Source organism: Amia ocellicauda, chromosome 2 (genome assembly GCF_036373705.1).
Source record: "Amia ocellicauda isolate fAmiCal2 chromosome 2, fAmiCal2.hap1, whole genome shotgun sequence".
NCBI lineage: Eukaryota > Metazoa > Chordata > Actinopteri > Amiiformes > Amiidae > Amia > Amia ocellicauda.
Window position 1 is genome coordinate 46249470 of NC_089851.1, and position 19538 is coordinate 46269007.

General features: G+C 40.1%; 1 protein-coding gene across 1 annotated transcript in view; it reads right to left on the minus strand.

The window, feature by feature from the left end:
- The window catches only part of dnajc1 (DnaJ (Hsp40) homolog, subfamily C, member 1), a 71025-nt gene that overhangs the window by 19737 nt on the left and 31750 nt on the right, over positions 1-19538 (minus strand). Inside the window, exons 6-8 of the mRNA XM_066724691.1 lie at positions 19345-19438; positions 16855-16945; positions 11963-12129 (exon numbers count right to left, since the gene is read on the minus strand). Of these exons, the coding sequence (XP_066580788.1) occupies positions 11963-12129; positions 16855-16945; positions 19345-19438 (352 nt within the window). The remainder of the gene's footprint in view (positions 1-11962; positions 12130-16854; positions 16946-19344; positions 19439-19538) is intronic.

Sequence of the window (19538 nt, forward strand, 5' to 3'; positions counted from 1 at the left end):
TAGACCAATAGACTCTGGAAAACAAAAACATCATTACAAACTGTTGATTCTTTAACTGCCTCTGCACAAATTAAAAGCCATTTTAAACAGCCTGGAATGAGCACTACATCACAGATCTGTGTTGCTGAACACCCAGAAACGACAGACTCTGGCCTGGACAGGACACTCTTTCAAAAGGTTAGGAAAGGCTGCACATATCTTATCATCACACAAATCCTTCGCTCCTTTTCTGCAGGTAATTGGGTTGACCTGGTTTACTCCGTTGCTCTCGGTTTGGCTTACGGTGGCCACAGATTCTGTATTTCCCATCAGCCACATTTACAACTTGGGCTGAATGACATTGTAGATGGGGATCAGTAATTGTGCGTAAGCATTGTGCAGCCCATGCTCTTTCGTTAAAATGTCCTGTTGCATTTGTGCAACACTACATAGGAAAGGCGACTGAGTGAATCACACGGCCGTGATGACCAGGTTGGCAGTCAGAAAGCTTCAGCATTGAATGATGCAATTTCAGAAAAACAGATCTAAACAGCAGTCATGTGGACATCAACACACCAGCTTTTGATTTATTATAATAAAATAAATGCTAGTAATTAAGGACATTTAAGGAATTACCTGCAGCTGATGTATTTTCACATAAAGCTGACCTTTAACCCAACAAAAAAAATCCATGAAAAATGTAATGAATAAAAAACATTTTAAAACCAGTTTTGCCCTGTGCGGAGAGGAATAAATACACAAACACCAGCAATGTGAATAGATTAGTTGTTTTGTTACAAAAAAAAACCTACATTTTATTTTTTTATATATATTTTTAATTAAATTCATTAGGATTGTGAATAAGACACACTTTCCCTCTGATTATGTACATGACAGACTGAAGAAACACAGTTGTTCCCTTTAAGACTATTAGGATATTACATGTCAATCATAATTAAAAATGAAGGGCTCAGCGAACGAAGGGTCACAACCCTAGTTATCAAGGTATATTCCAAACTCTCTGGGAGCTGTTCCATAGATTTTATAGATCTCTTGATTAAAATAAAGGGTTTGGACACACAAGCAGCTCTGAGGCTTGGCGACCGACCTGTGTGCTCAGCAGGGCCTGTTTTTAGAAAACCTGTGTCTGGTGTTGCTGGACAGGACAGAACCGGCTCTGCCGTTCGGCCGTGCAGTCAGACGCATTGCGGGCTCTGTGCCTGGCAGCAGGGCTCGGTGGCTTGCTCATCACAGCAGGTCACGCGTGTCACTGGACTCAATCTCTCCTGAACCTTTGACGGCTCTAGTCGTGCTTTGTAGATGAAAACCATGAAAGAAAAATTCTGCCTGTTTATATTTCCATTCCAGGAACGCCAGGGTAACCATCTTGACAGACATTTCTGTCAATAAAACCAGCACATACGAATAAGCTCCTCACATCACACGCAGAAGGTTTTTCTATATATAATTAGCGCTTTAGGGTGAGGAGGTGACACACATTTCTATACATTATAGGGTTTTCAGTGGGGCTTTACATTCTTCAATCATTATCCTGAAGAGGGGACTTTGATTAAAGGGCTCTTAATTAATTTTAATTAACCTGAACAAATTGCGTTAACACACTGCTAATGTACACAGCCCTCACAACTGTTTCTCTTTAGTCTGACAGTAAATGTAAAATCCAACAGATAGGTCTTAAGCCATGCTCTGAATTTGTCAGGAGCACATGCCTATCAAGTCCTTCACTTGGGAATAAGAAAACCCAACTCTTTCCTACATTCTTAAAACGCCTCACATTTCAGATTTAGCTTTTAAACAAGAGCTTAAAAAAAAACACTCAACTCCCTCACACCCAAAGATAAATCAATAAAAAGATACACACAGACACACACACAAACACGTGAAAATAAGATGGTAAATTAAGGTCACTGTAAAAACCACAAGTCAGTTGTCTGATGAAGAGCCACTTCCTAACAATGGGACTGAAAGCTAGCCCTGGGCTACACCGGAACCAGAGAGCTACATTTTAACAAATTAAAACTACAACAAGAACAGAGTTATTTATTGTGTCAGTTATTGTGTCAAAGAATATGTGAAAAATAATATAAATATCAAAGCGATTCCAAACAAATATCAAGCACATGATATTTACATACACACACCACACACATACCGGCCTGCGGAGCATAAACAAAGACTGCACAGGTGTTTCTTCTCTGGGAGCTGCTCACTGACAGGTAAAAAGTCCAGGAACAAAGAAATTCTACACCTTGTTGTGTTTTCTATAAACCAAATAATGGTGATGGTTTGGATGTGGGGTTTATTTAATTAATGAGACCCATACTACATTTATTAACAATTCGGTTTATTTTAACCAAACTAAAAAAAAAAAAAAGAAAAAAAAATGTATGTGCTAGCAGGTTTAAAAGGAAATACAATCTATGTTAAACCTCCAAACGACTGTATTAATGACCAATCAGTGTTCTCATTGCTATGTGCTGAAGCTTTTGCTTTAATAGTAATTTGAGTTTTTAGCCAAGTGTTTTTTGACTGGCAGGACAGCTTACACATTGTTTTCTCTGTAGCTTTCCTGGTTTGTTTTTTCAGCAATTAGTTGGTATGAGCCTTAAAGCTATAGCATACTGATGTTGTGTTTGATCGTGGACAACACTCAAAAAGCAACTCCACAATGAAGCGGAAGTGACCCTCCAATATGGGGGATGTACACAGGCCAGGTGTGGCTTTCTATAAACATCATTTGCTTGCCCTTGAGGCCCCTTACTCCCCGCTCCCCTCCGCCTGCCGCTTGAATTGGCCGACCCCTCTAAGAGGAGAAACCTCCTTTCGGTGAAGACACAAGAAAAAGCAGGGAAGCAGACTCAAGCCACTATTAAATAAAGGACACCAATCAGGAACTAGCTGGCGACGCAAATACAAACCAAAAAGCTCATATTTGTCTTACAAATCATAAGACTCCTCTAGAAAAATCAATAGCCATGGTTTTCCCTTTTGTGAACGGCAGTGGATGTCTGACGAACAATAAAGATGGCGCTCTTGAAGCAAGCTGTACATTTAAAAAAAAAAAAAAAAAAACAGGGAGGCCATTCTCTACTTGGAGACGACAAGTGGTAAAGGCTTTTAAAGAGAAGAGTGAGGGAAGGAGGGGGGGAACGAAACATATAGAAAACTCTTAGGAGCGCTATTATTAAAGTAACAAGCAGCATATAATGTGAGGCTTGTTAAAAAAAAAAAAAAAAAAAAAAAAAAAAAAAAAAAAAACAGACTCATGTTTCAAAGCAGCACAGATGTGCAAAAGCCCAAGGTAGACCAGAGCAGGTGGTGAGGCAAAACAGTATAGGAAGTCCACCGAATGGGCGCACAGGTGCTGCACCCGTCCCCAGAGTGGCACAGAAAGCCACAGAATCACAATAACAAAGGAGATGTCTGCCTGCGAGACACACACAAGCTCCATCTCTATATTCATGGGATTATAAAAGCAAGTGGGGGACACTTGGACTTTACAAGAATCATTATTACAAAAATTACAGAGAGCACAGGTTTGATTTTAAACTCAAATTAAAAATTAGATCCATATATTATATATATATATATATATATATATATATAAATATATATATATATATAATTTTTAATTTATATAATAAAATATATAATAATAAAATATATAAATAAATTCATACAATGAATTTGTAATTATTTTCAACATTGGGAAGTGGTAAAAAATGTATGGGTCAATTTATTAAAGCTTTTTTCATTCAAGTCTCAAACTGGACTCTCGTCCTTATTTTTATTTATTTTTCCCTTATGGTCATAATTTTTCTAATTTCTATTCACATTGAAGAGCTTGGCCTCAGGTAGGCTTTGAAGATAATTTAGCACAGTGTTCCTAGGAGAATGTCGCAATAGGCATATTTCACACTGGAACAAATTCTCCTTTTAAAGTAAATTTAAAAGGAGTATTAAAATCCAAGCCTTTCTGCCATTTCACATACATGCCGATTATTTATTTATTTATTAGCACTGGATTTAGTTCGTCTTGCAAGTGGTAAACTAGAGGTAGGAAACCACCCTTTCTGGCTAGCAAAAATACTGAGATCAGGCACATCCCAGGGTGGACTTGTAAACTTCATCCTGGAGGCCTTCCTTTCAATAGATGAAGGCACTGCGGCCTGGGTCAAGAGTGGCCTGCTTGACCAAGAGCTGTGCCGATGCAGCAATGCTGGTGAAAACCACACAGCTTAATTATGAATCAACTAAACCCATTTTCAAGAATCCTCTTTTCCCTTATTTCATCAAAATTTCCCCCAAATCAGCTTAACAGCAACAACAATGCAAGGGCATTCACTCTAAATATGTGCTTTTACACATGCAATAATCAGGTTACATACATGTTAATATATTATGTTTCAAATATTTGTTTTTTCATTTCACAAGTTATTTTACTCTTCATTTCTTAAGTTATGAACTGATGAAAAAAATAGTGCAATCAGAATTAGTTTCAGGCTTTTTTTTTTTTTTTTTTAAGATAATTGTAAATATCATTATACTACTTCTGCTGATGATGCCACTGCAACTACTACAAGGCCAAGCTCCCACAGTGTGTGTGTGTTCAGGCTGCTCAGTTTAATATGGCAAGTTTCTGAATCATAGATCAGCAGTGTTTAAATCTTTTGTGTTACTCAAATATGATGGTTGTACAAATTGTATATTCCAAGAAGATCCTGACTCTCAAACAAACACACATCAAAGGGAATTTTCATTTCTAAATTATTTTTTTTTACTTCAGAATGTAATTAATGGTTATCAGAACCTTTCCATTAAGTCTAAATCCCTAGAGTCCGAGGCCTTAAACTAATTAAAATCAAAAGCACATCGTACTGTACAGACCACCGTGTCAATGCCAGCACATTACAGAAAGGACACGGCAAACACTCCAGTCAAAGATACAAATGAAGAATACATAGAGCTTACAGAGAGAGACAGAGACAGATAGCAGTTAAATTGATGTTTGTTTGGTTTTATTAGAAGTCTCTACACCCCAAAAAATTAAAAAATGTAAAGTAAATCAGGGCAAATCAAATCAGAACTTTGACTGTCACAAATTACAGTTGAAATAGATTCTAGTTTGACAAATGAGTCTAATTCAAACCTACCATCGATAATATTGTATTATTAGCTGTCGATCAGTAGGGAAAGTTTTATGTTTTGATGTTGTGTAGGGCAAAGTTATGAAACTGTATTGCTGGTTACTAATACCTCTTGTATTACCAATACAAAAAGCCCACAGAAAGTCACCGTCAGTGACAAACCTGACACGTACTTAGGTATAATTAGGGTGGGGACACATATGGAGACATAAAAAATATATATGAAGAAAGTGTCAGCGTGTAAATACACAAATAATAATAATACTAAAATAGTGAAAATGCTTCCTGGCTTTTGTGGGATATTAGGAATGAAAATTAATTTTCAAAATCATAAAGGGTCTAATGATTTCATGACATCGCAATACTTTTGTGCATTTGTTAATGTCGTTAACACCCACAGACACAAGTGGCTTCGTTGACCCCAGGACCACTCTGGTCAAACACGGGGTTGAGGGTGTGATCGGTTCTGCGGTGCTGTGCTGTGTACCAGGTAATGGCTGAAGGACAGACGCCAGCTGGCCTTGTAAGCAGCTATCTATTACAACACAGAGTGCCTAGATATGCGTACACGCGTGGGATATTCTGTGTTCCGTCCATTAAAACGGATCTCTCTTTAGAGAATCGATTACAAGCGCAGTGGTTTTGTTTTTGTCGTAGGCTTCTAAAAGTGTTAGACCCATTTTAAGACTTGCCTACTGCTTTCCCCATTAATAAAGAAGGGGGGGTTGGTTCTAGTTGCACCTCCGCATACTAAGCTAGTGAAACTCGCAGCAGGTGTTCTTTTTTCTCTCTCCCTTTCTTTCTTTCCCTGCCATCGGTGGCGTTGTTCGCTTTATTCGCTTTATTCCTCCCCTCCTCCTCTAGGTGCCCCGGAGCCGCTCTGTGTTCTCACAGCGGGAGGCCCGAGTGCGCAGGGGCGCCGGGCGGATGGCGAACAGCAGTGCGCGTTACAGAGAGACAGCAGGACGGGGCCTGGGAGCAGCTGGAGTGCAACAATGCCCCTCTGCTGCCCCACTCCCTCACAGGCAGACTCCAGGGGATCAGCAAAGCGCTGAAACAGGAGCCTGTCGTGTACGGTTGGGGTCACAGGTGTGCTGGTCCTGTAGCCTGGGAGAGAGGTGATCTCGCACGGGGGGCTGCCGTTTGGACACTGACAGTATGGTTCCTTCGTGGCAATTTACAGGTGGATGTGTTTGTAGTGGTGTTCTTAACCTTGTGAAGGTATGAATATGCACATCATTACTTGTAGGTAAATGTCACATTAGTCACATTAGGGGAAGGAACCTGGTAAATAACAATAATAATAGGTATTTTACTATTTTTTTGTATCACTGGTGACGTGAAATAAATGTGAGGTGTATCCACCAGGTTATATTTTTATTGCTTTGCTGTTATTAATTTAGAAAGGAGGGGGAGAATACAGTTTCAGTTTCAGTGTTGTTCATTTCAACCAGCTCATGAAAGAAACAAGGAGCATGGACTGCCTTGTGTTAATAAACCATAGTTTGGTACATGGAAGGAATAGAGACGTTCTCCGATTCATCTGGGGGGAGTTTTTGTTCCCAGAAAGTTTAAAGTGAAGGGGCTATGAAAATGGAAGAGAAAAGTGCCTTACAAGTGAAAAACAAAAGAGATTTAATTTCATCAAACCTCTTTTCCTGATGTTTACTCTTGTTTCAGGGATATAGATATCAGCTAATCAGAGCTCTTCAAAGGGAGCCCTTGGAAATTTCTCCAGCTAAACTCTGCAGCTCAAGGGAATGAAATGGCTCCAATAAATTTAAGGTGACTGAACAGAGCTCAATAAAATATATAGGTTTTTAGTTTTTTTAAGGATAAAAATATTACGGATAATAGCATAGATATGATCAAAGATGATGACAAAATATTAAATATAACCAGGATTATTATGATGATGATGATGATGATGATGATGATGATAACAAAAATCATAATCATAAAAAAATAAAGTTTTAAAGTCAGATGCAGGTCAGAGATACTTCCTGAAAAAGTAGAAAAGTATTTTTCAAACAATATTTATCTTTCTGACACAGTTGTTTTTTTTTTAGATCTGTAATTTCTCAAAGGTTCTTATTGATAGTTAACTTAAAAAAACAAAACAAAAGCCACTCAGAAGAAAAACTGATTAAATAAACTAATAAAAAGTTAACTGATTCATTCCACAAATAATGACCAATTCAGATTCATCAGGCCGGAGTTTGAAGTGAGCACAATGGAAGAACACGCCTCATTGTTACTTAAGAGTCACTTAAGCAGGAGCGTCAATGAGAAGCTGAACGTTATTACAGATGGATAAGATGAAATATGTTTGCCTGAAGGTAAACTGGTATTCAATCATCCCTTGTATGGCCATGAGTTAGCGATTCACATTTCTGCAAACGGGAAGGTGACACTGCATAAACAAAGCTCTCTGATTCTCAGGAAATTACTTGGGATACGGCAAGCTGCTTACAGCCTACCTAGATACACTCCACCATGAACAATAGTTGATTCTTTCAAAATGTCCTTCTGTTGAGTAATCGAACACTGTGTAAGCTTTACAGGGGGAAATAACCTGTCTAGCTATGTTAAGAAGGAGGGTAAAATCACAGATGAATCACAAGGACTGCACAAAATGAATTACAAAATGTAAAACATATAGACCAGTATAGTGTACATCTCTATATTATCCAGGGTTGCTGCCAAAACCTATGATTCGACATTTTCCTTTTGTGTGTGTGTGTGTTTGTGTGTAAAGCACTTCATCGTAATGTTTGACCCATTTATTTGACACAATTATTCACCGTTTTCTTTTTGTTTAGTTTTTTTGTGATGCGGTCTGGTTATCATGTGCTTATACTGTGGTATCTTTTCAAAGACAAAGACACACACCCTCTCCCCAGAGGCAGTGTTCAGTGTGGCTTGTAGACACACCTCCACATGGTCCTTACCAGACACACCGATATAAAAACCTTGCAGACACTGGGGGGGAGCGGGGGGGAGCGGGGGGAAGCAAGTGACGATTTTGCCATTTGAGGCAATGATGTGTCTGGCCCTGTTTTTTTTTTTTTTTAACCTCCATTATATCTTAGTAGGAAAGACACTAAAACACAGAGGGTTTCATTGAAGCCCCATTTTCATTTTCAAATTGCTACAGGGCAGGGGGGGAATTTTTAAATGCTTGGCGACAAAACGCAGTTCAAAATTCTCTTACATCAGCTGCACTGTTCTCCACACAGGACTGTGAATATGTTCATTATATGGAAAAAAAGCCAATAACACAGGTGATTACATAGAAGCTAAAACAATATGCTTTTCCCTAAAAATGTCTGCTAAAAGAAACAAAAAAAATAGTTATGTAGTCAAATTACAAGGTGAATACAAAAATTAAAACTACTAACGAAGAACATCCAAACTGTAAATACAGACACAGCACACCCATTTTCTAAGACTATTTATTGGTTTTTTTGTGCATATTAGTTTTTAGCTTATTTCCCATCCAAAAGCTGCTTCGATATTTAACTAGATGGTGTTATCAACTGTGTATATCTCACAGCTCACCATTCTGAGAAATCCAGCGCTGAACAAATGCAATTCACAGAGCGTTGTATCTAAGTTAGACTTATCAACTCACTGCCAGATGCCATATTTATGGAAATATACACAAAGTCCTGATCATATCAAAAACAAAACAAAACATTAATCAAGGAGCAAAGCTTTAACATTTCAATCTGCCATCTTGTATTCCAGTAATGGGAAGGTGGTCAGGGGTGCTACTCATAATATTATCATAGCTTGGAAATTATATTGGGTTTGAAAATAAAACAAGCTTAAATAGGCTTAGAAGCAACAGCAGGGAATTATTTGGTGGGGCAAAACTCAAAGGCATAATGGATGAGGAAAAAGGTATTCTGCTTTGGGAATTTCAATTGATCCTGGACAGCGAACCCTTTCTTGGTACCGGTTTGCCTGTGCTGACAGAACTAGCTAAAGCAGCCGTGACTCACAGGCAAACGGTGCTCCCAGAAATGAGTGGCATCATGAATGGATATTTTAAATAAACTGAAAGTGTCCACAGTAGATAGCAACTTGTGAAAGTGCTAATAAAAACAGGAGTAAAGTTTAATGGATGGGATCAGGAGAGGCTCTCAAAAATATTTATCAGTTGACGGGATCTCTGTGGGTGAGAGTTCACACAGCTGACAAAGGCGGCGGATGGATGTCAATGTGAAAGAAACTGCGACGCTGTGCGTTTTGTTACAGGGGTTTAGTTCAAAACCAAAAGAATAACAAAATCCTTCTGGGGGAAGAAGGAAAAAAAGGTGGTGTAAAGGAACTGGTGATTTTAGTCCAGACATGGACTAATTGGCTGACACGGAGTCCAGCAAATACACACGGCTGCAGCACATGAGTTTATGGAATTAACAGGATCTGCAGGGTAACCCAGAGAGGAATAAAAACGCTGTTGCTTTGATGCTGACAATGGACTATTTGGCACAATAGCAATAGCTATTCTGTCCTTTAAATTCATGCCATTTTTTTTTTTGTAAATAGGTGACTACATAGCTCATATAAGCATTGAAGTACAGATCTTACATCCTATTTCCTCCAGCTGAGGGGAAGGTCTTGTTTCAGAATTGTTTTAGCAGCCTAAAAAATCATGACTGTGTGCAATATTTCTATATTACTATTACGTGAGGAGCAAACAGTTCTACATTGCTTTCAACTTTTGTTTTCTACTGTGGTCCTTATGTTTCAAGGTTTCAAGGGGGAAAACAGTCTTTGGTAAATAAGGGTGTAAGCACATTTGTACCAAGACTCTGGTTCTTACCATTTAAAAGCATTCTGCGGATTATTTTTCTAAATAAAATAAAAGTTACACACCTTCAGCTCAGAAAGAAAAAATTGGAGACCACTCCAAGTTCAGAAATCAATGTTAAGTGGTCTCTTAATTTTTTCCAGAGCTGTAATTCTGTTGCTCTTTTCGTCTTTGAAAACAACTCACTCATTGCAAAACATAGACCTTTCTCACACCTTATCTGCTGCCACCTATATTCACCATCAATCAATCCTCTTACTTTGAAAGGTATCATGTAACTGGATTATTGCTTCTTTGGTTGGGGACGCAGAATACTTCCTGTTTCTGGATGGATTGAGCCGTCACAAGGGGATGAACGGAAAGCATTCCGCCACGAAAATCCGTTGGATAAATACGTCAATTTTGCTTTTTTCTGAACTTTATACTTTAAGTCTGGGGGGCCCCTTACAGAACAATAGCATTAAGAGTTAGCAGCACTGCCTATGAATTGTAGGGCTCCATGTAATCGGTGAAAAAACAGTCCTTTGTGGAAACGTTTTGCCTGCAGAAAGTGCTGCTGTTGTATCGACCCAGACCTACTCTTCTCTTGCATTTGCCTTATTTCCCAGGTAGGCAGTTCAAGATTTTTTTTTTTTTTTTCCCTCGCCACATATCCTCTGTGAACTAGCAGTCTCCGAGCCTTCTTCACCTCTAAATAAGAAAAGCTATTTACAAAGGGGCAACCCCTTTCGACACACACAGGCTGGCCGTTCAGAACAGTGAACTTTAGAAATAAAGCTCCTTACGGGGATTTGGCCAGGGCATCAGGGTCAGAGCCCTTATATTTACTCACTTACTCATTAATCAAACACAATTAAAGTCAGAGAATGGGCCTCAGTGAAACAATGGGGCCTCAATGTGCCGAGGTCCTGGGGGCTCCTCTTCAGCAGATACTGGGGGATCATTAACATCTCTAAAGCAGATGGGGAAATCAATTGTCAAGATCTATTTTAATGATCTAAACAGTGGCAGGCCTAAATAGCTCCCACTTGTAAACATACAAGCATCCAACCGTTCTGCTTCGGATGAGACTCGGTAGCGTTAATGCAGAGGGAAGGCAAAATCTAAAACACGAGAACCAGAACCATACCAGCGAACCTGCAAAATATTTATATCTGGTACCATTTTAGGTTATTAAAACAACCCCCTTTTGTCTGTTATGAAAGGAACATCTGTGGCAGGCTGGAAGGGGAGGATGGTGCTATCTCTTCCATAATCTATGAAAGCGGGGCTAATGTTCGTAAATAGACACTTAATAATGGGATACTCTTTCATTTACCATAATTTGTTACACTCATTTAATGGAAGGACAACCTGTGATATTAGTTTCATATTTTCTTATTTTTAATTAACCAAAGTGACCCTAAAATCCACTGCTTCCCTTCCCGTGCTCTCTCACACGGGGGAATATGCCACAGAAAATTGCATGATGTATATTAACCTGGTTAGGCCTTAACAAATTATGAAAGCTCCCAGCCCTTACAGCCCTCTTAACATAATAAGTGCAACATTAATACTTTCACAGCTATCACAGAGAGGCAGCGACACATGTTAGCAATCATGACGAATGTTCTCCTATGGCCTTTAGCCTCTGCCATCCAGAATGTGCCCCCAAGATCCCGCAAGCATCTGCATTTGCTTACACTGCAGCCTCGAATGGGCTTGCAGGGAGCGCTACACTCTCTTCAATCAGCTTATGGATCGTCTATCAGGAGGACAAAATGAACACTTTCCATTAGGGAGCTGCGAACCTCAGCTCACAGAGTCTGTCACATACCCCACCCCTCACTCCCCAAGACTTTGAGTCTCTTAACAGACGGCAGATATGGTTAAGCGAGAGCGCAGGGTCTACTGTGAAAGAATGCAACATGCACAGTCCAGATTGTGCATCACGCAGGGCCTTTCATCTGGGTTTAGCACATTATAATTTTAAAGATTTTAAAGAGTTCCAGGTTACCTTCTTCTTCTGGGACTTCTTATCCTCAAGCCAGTCGTCCATTTGCTCCTCAATTTCCTCAATGGTCACCCCCTGGTCGTAGGACGGCACAAACACAGATTCTCCCGAGTGGGCAGCGTACACCGGGAACTCGCTCTTGGGCTTCTTTACCTTGGGTTTCTTTTCCTCTGCACAATGGGGGGGGACAACAGGTAAGCCTTAGAACTGGACAATAAATTACTTATTTCTTTAAAAGATACAGCTTAGGGGTGAATGACTGTTTTAGTATACTGACAAACATCGAGTCTGGTTTCAGAATATACTGTACCTTGGCTTAATGGCTTAAACAATTGTGTGTAATTAAAGAGAGATGTAATGTGTTCAAGACCAACATATACAAATAAATAAAAACTGCACTGAATGCTGGCACATGGATTTGGTCTTATAGTCTAATTATTAGAAATCCTAAAAGGGATGAAAAAATGGAATGAAAAAGACAAACGGGAGGAATGTCATTCATGACCGATTTTATTGATTGTACCCCTATACGTTTCATTTAGTCATTTCATTAATGGGTAAACGGTGTCCCAGATAATCCAAAAATTGGCTTATATTGCCAACTGACTGTGACTGCACATCCAACATATAGTAAACATTTAGTATTATCAACTGCAACATGCATAGCCAAATGGCCTTTGGGCTGCATACGCGAGGTCCGCCACACTCAAGACTACGTTTTCTATATTTTGAAACCAGGGCAGGGCAGCCCCGAAAAGGTACAGCCTGGACACGACAGGCAGATACCCCCGGTAGGGTAGCATTTACCTTCAGCGGATGATCTGATCACACTTCTTCTCCTGGCTTTTAATGAGAGTCCGCGTTGCATTCTCTGCAATCTGCAAATTACACGGAGTTCCCTAACAGTGCCTCCCCCCACCCCCCCCCCCCAGGGATTCAGCACAATCCCAACAGCAGTGCAGCCTGACGCGAGGGCAGATTAGCAATTAGGTCATGAAAAACAGCTGCATAAAAACAGCTCTTTGCTGATCTGCATGAGACGCGCTTACCCAGTTAAATACCCCAGCAAGGTTATTATTAATTTGGGATTCATGCGACGGTGGTTTAAATTAGAGCTAATAGGAAGAGAAATCAAAATCTGTCCCGACATCTTTCTGCATCATTAATCCTCAGGCTGCCGCGCTGGTGTGGGGAGGTTGCGTGGGTTTCAGCACAGGAAATCTATTTTGTGAAGCCCAGGCCCAGCGAGAGGTTTATAAGAGAGCCCACAGCAAGCTGGTGTGCCTCCATTTCTGCCATAAGTTAAGGAGAGACAATTTCTTATCCAGGGGCGCTGGTGACCACATTATTTTACAGACCAGAGGAGTATGATAATGTCAGCAGTGTGTACAAATCTGAAGACACTGAAACCATATGATTTTTCACAGATATTAGCATACCATTCTTGCAGGAAAGATTTTGGTCAAGATCCTGCAAAACCTTCTTCACAACTTATTTTTTTATCCAAATACTTTGAAATTTGTGAACCTAGTGGATTTGTTACCAGCCTCTTACTTTGTCCCATGCTGTAACCTGCAGCTCAGATCTGAAGCGTTCACACTGAGGTTTTACAACTCTTCCAGGGACAAATGTCGTTTCAGCTCTTTATAACTTTGTCACTGCACTGTATTTCCACGATTTCACACCTATTCATCGGATTGTAGTTGTACTGGACCTTTTGTACTCTGCTGAGCAACTCTTTCAGTCATTTATGGCCATTTTCCTGTTGCTTCAGTGCCAGGCCCAGTGAGTCATGGCCCTCGGCATTAGGCATTACCGTTTCTCCGATTGAAAATCTGCCCAATTGCCTTCAACGAGTTCCCTTTCGTAGGCAGGGGTGGGAGGGAGAAAGACTTCAGGTGTCCCTGGCCCCGGTTGCATAAAGAGACTTAATCTATGGTCTTAGTATAATTATACAGTGAGGGAAAAAAGTAATTGATCCCCTGCTGATTTTGTACGTTTGCCCACTGACAAAGAAATGATCAGTCTATAATTTTAATGGTAGGTGTATTTTAACAGTGAGAGACAGAATAACAGCAAAAAAATCCAGAAAAACGCATTTCAAAAAAGTTATAAATTGATTTGCATGTTAATGAGGGAAATAAGTATTTGATCCCCTATCAATCAGCAAGATTTCTGGCTCCCAGGTGTCTTTTATACAGGTAACGAGCTGAGATTAGGAGCAGTCTCTTAAAGGGAGTGCTCCTAATCTCAGCTCGTTACCTGTATAAAAGACACCTGTCCACAGAAGCAATCAATCAATCAGATTCCAAACTCTCCACCATGGCCAAGACCAAAGAGCTGTCCAAGGATGTTAGGGACAAGATTGTAGACCTACACAAGGCTGGAATGGGCTACAAGACCATCGCCAAGCAGCTTGGTGAGAAGGTGACAACAGTTGGTGTGATTATTCGCAGATGGAAGAAACACAAATTAACTGTCAGTCTCCCTCAGTCTGGGGCTCCATGCAAGATCTCACCTCATGGAGTTTCAATGATCATGAGAACGGTGAGGAATCAGCCCAGAACTACACGGGAGGATCTTGTTAATGATCTCAAGGCAGCTGGGATCATAGTCACCAAGAAAACAATTGGTAACACACTACACTGTGAAGGACTGAAATCCTGCAGCGCCCACAAGGCCCCCCTGCTCAAGAAAGCACATGTACAGGCCCGTCTGAAGTTTGCCAATGAACATCTGAATGATTCAGAGGAGAACTGGGTGAAAGTGGTCTCAGATGAGACCAAAATCAAGCTCTTTGGCATCAACTCAACTCGCCGTGTTTGGAGGAGGAGGAATGACCCCAAGAACACCATCCCCACCATCAAACATGGAGGTGGAAACATTATGCTTTGGGGGTGTTTTTCTGCTAAGGGGACAGGACAACTGCACCACATCAAAGGGACGATGGACGGGGCCATGTACCATCAAATCTTGGGTGAGAACCTCCTTCCCTCAGCCAGGGCAATGAAAATGGGTCGTGGATGGGTATTCCAGCATGACAATGACCCAAGACACACAGCCAAGGCAACAAAGGAGTGGCTCAAGAAGAAGCACATTAAGGTCCTGGAGTGGCCTAGCCAGTCTCCAGACCTTAATCCCATAGAAAATCTGTGGAGGGAGCTGAAGGTTCGAGTTGCCAAACGTCAGCCTCGAAACCTTAATGACTTGGAGAGGATCTGCAAAGAGGAGTGGGACAAAATCCCTCCTGAGATGTGTGCAAACCTGGTGGCCAACTACAAGAAACATCTGACCTCTGTGATTGCCAACAAGGGTTTTGCCACCAAGTACTAAGTCGAAGGGGTCAAATACTTATTTCCCTCATTAACATGAAAATCAATTTATAACTTTTTTTAATTGCATTTTTCTGGATTTTTTTGTTGTTATTCTGTCTCTCACTGCTAAAATACACCTACCATTAAAATTATAGACTGATAATTTCTTTGTCAGTGGGCAAACGCACAAAATCAGCAGGGGATAAAATACTTTTTTCCCCCACTGTAAGTCATACTAATGATATACAATCAGTTAAAACCGTTGCATAAAACAGTATTTCCTTAGACTGGTCTTAATCAATCACGCAACGAATTCTGGGAATTTGAAGACACTTGAAGAAAAACACTGATGATGCCAGTTCGCAGTAACTGAAAATCTATGCTGGTAGTGATTTTAATATAATTTAGCAAAATATATCCTTTGGGGATGGGATAGAAAAAAACAAAAGTTAACGTCAACCTGCTTTGTGTGCAGTCTGTAAAAGACGTGGAGAAACGATAGAATAATAGGCTATAGGTTTGCAGGACAGCAGGGCATGTGAGCCAGTGAGAGGCTCCACCTGTCAGCATGACAAACTTGCATTAGACAACTCTAACTGTCAAATTAAGACTAGTCTAATTGTTAAGACTATTATAGTTTTATGCAACCAGCCCCTGCTCTGCAGTTCTGCTGCTCCACATTGGTCTACCAACCACATTGGGTGGAAAGTGGTTTTGTGTCATTTTCAACACTGGACACGATTTTATTTCTTGCTGCAATAATTAAACATATATGGCCATTACGATTACAAATGCAGTAATGTGTTTATACATTGTGGACTTGACTGAACAGAAAAAAAAGTGCAAAGGCAGCACATTTGTATTTGACTCTCACCAGGAAAGCAAGTTGAGGACTTGTCTGAGTTTCAAGACTAATCGTCTCAGGGCACTTTAACCTTGAGAAGGTCTGACACAATCTATCCCTTGGTCTCATTTTCAAATCATTTTTTACATGGTTTCATGCCCTCACCACTCCCGGGGCAAACGTGGTGTATAAGCTGTAGGGGTTGGATGCGTATTCTGTTTCAATGCGAGTTGTTTAACTTTCTGTTTTTGTTCATGCATTCATAGAAAAGAACAATGATATTGAGACAAAGACCTGGGAATTAAGTTTCTAAGAACTTTTGATGGGGGGGTTAAAAAAAAAAGAAGATTGAATCTATGACTCCCCCACTGATGGCAGATTACAGCTCCAGGGTTATGATGTCCCCATGTACCTAGACAACAGAAACCAGCATCAAGTATTGGTCTTGTAATCTGCAGCTTGCTGCTGGTAGTAGTTTCGATCTGATCTGGACCTTCTTCTCCTTAAGTTATTCTAGACTGCTACCCAAAATAAATAATTCCTGTGAAAGAATAACATTCCTAAATTCAGATCTGACACTCCAGTATTTCCCCTGTGTTCAAATTAATACAATTGACTCTTTTCTGTTCATTTTTAGGATTGTGATTTTTTTTAAGACCACATAATTATTGATCATGGGTGACAGTCAGAGCTGCAGCTGCGCCGTTCAGCTGAACACACACATATGGAGGACATACTTTGCACTGCTTCTTCTTCCGCCTGAGCCAACGCCTCCTCCACCTCTTTGCTCTTCCTCTCTCTGTAGTCCTCATAGTACTGCTTGACGTCCTGTGAAACATACATTTGGGTGTTACTGCAGAGCGTTTGATTAGAATTCTGATATATATAAAATGGACGCAGATTCATATTTTGGGGGAGTATAACCATTTTAAACCTGCCCATATCAAGACACTGGCTGATATAGGTTTTTATCAGAATTAGACCAACAAACAGACCCACAGACAAAGAGACAGACAGGTAGACATAACATAAGGACATCAATACATGAATCTCAAAATCATCATGGTTAAAGTTTAATTGTTACTTTAGTAAACACTATCAATCTAGTTTCAAATAAATTTGTATTTAGTGTAGCGCCTTTTGCAGGATAGACACAGAGCGCTTTACAGATTGATGATCAACAAATAAACAAAATAAACAAATAAATAAACCATAAATAATGAAATAAAATAAACCATTATGCACAGAGGCAAGAAAAACAAGAACTATAGGATGGCAGATTGTTATAGGAGAAAATAAATCTCTGGAGGTCCACGGCTTAAGGCCTAGGCCTAATAGCTGCCTCCCCTCCAGGCAGTATAATTATATGATATAGCAGCAAGATCTGAAAGTTAAGGCGGTTTTTGGTTCTGTGCCTGGTTTGCTGTATTGCTGTAACTTGAACCGTATTCTGCTTCCATTATGTCTCGTTATGCCACTCTGCAATATGGAGCCTTTGCACACTTTTACAGATTTGCAAAACACCAAAATTACGGTCCTGGTGCATATGCAGGCATACAGTGTATGCCCATGAAATTAGAAGGGAACTTTGCGTGTGCCTGTGTAACTTTGAAATATTTAGCATATACCCTCCTATAATTCCTATAATGAATTATGTCGTTTGTCTGCCATTCTCCATTCGATAAACCGTCAGCCCTCCTGCTCGACAAATTGCCAGCCAGATATTAGAGTATACCCACTACTTCAGTGACTACTACAGCACTGTAGATATGTATTCAGACCCCTGATATTACTCTCTTATTAGTGAATTACAAATGGGAGATTGAAATTTAGATTGAAATGTTTGATATTTTAAAAAACAAACTCAAAATCAATAATTGTAAGGTGACATTGGTTTTATGTTGGGAAAATTTTAAGAAAAATAAAAATTAAATGTCACTTGTATAAGTATTCAACCCCCATACATTAATATTGTCCCATTTGTAATTCAGTAATATGAGAAAATTGGTCAGGGGTCTGAATACTTTTGCAAGGCACTGTATATACATATACATATACAGAGTTGTAGATGAAATGACTCATACTCTTCATTTGAAAAATTATTCTGTGACCTGTGCGGCTGAACATTGGCTCCTATGGCGTGACATTTACACAGTTCCTTGTCGTAACTCAGCCCAGTCAGCTTGAATCTTTACAGAGCTGAGACAGTGTATGATAGTTTTGGAAAGTGAACACTGACAAATAAGTACAACTTTACAAAGGCTGTGAACAGGCCCAACTACATCTTGGGGCATGTATGCGTCTGTGCAGGTTCCCAAAGACGTGCATTCACAGTGAAAATTATTTCTGTGAAGGGTGGATTTTCAACAACACAGTTGCCAAGTGCATGCTATTCCACGAGGGAGCTCTCCAGTGTTTAAGTGCTTACGGGGTTAAAAGCCTCAGTATGGTGCCCTCTTTTAAATCTAATCCGTTCCTGGTGTCCTGACTATTCCCCTCACACACACACATTAAAACCCTGAAGGACTTGCATGCAGTTTATATTGAACTGTAATTGAAATAAATGAACAGGGACGCTAAAGCAGGGCTCCTAATGTAAGCAGGCGTCTCACTCTCATTTCTGTATTTTAGATTAAGTAACACAGAAATTGGGCACCATGAGCCTGACAATCATGTCATGGCCACTCAAAGATAACTAACACAGAGAGGACAGAAATCTTGTCTTTATCTTGCACTGTGGCGCACATTTTACGCTTTAATTCACAACTTACAGAGCCAACTTACAGTTGAAATTACGCTTGAAACCTCCATTACTGAAGGTTGAAAGGGAATTCAAACTCAATCATTAAAAATACTAAATTAAAAGAAATACAATACGATCAAAATCTCATGCAAACAGGGACAAATGTTTCTTATTCACAGCAGTGCCACCACACGCACACAGCAGCACTTCTAATGCGCTTTATCACTGGGTGCTGACGCCAAGCAGAGGGGTCCACATCTGAATCCAGATCCACCCCTTCAAGATCTCTCTCTAACGAAGCAAACACCTTCCAAGCATGGATTACAGCAAAAAAATTTAGGGTACAGAAAAAGAAAAATAACGAAAAAGGTCTTGGGGACGTAACTGCTACCAAGCTGAATTGCATGCAGACAGAGGAGAAAGGCAGAATATCTGACTGAGGTTATGTCTGTTGCAGGACTGTGAAGTTAGAAAGGGATCTCACCTGCAGGAACTGGGGGAAGGACTTCACAGAGAAGTACAGCCAGAGGCCTAGCTTGAATGGCAAAATGTCATACCATTGGGGATGATCTGAAGACCTGCAAAATGGGGAGAAAAATAAATAAATAATACTTTTAAATTGACTGCGATGATGGAAGGCAGGATCAGGACACCCCGCAGGCCGCAGCTATCTTAAGT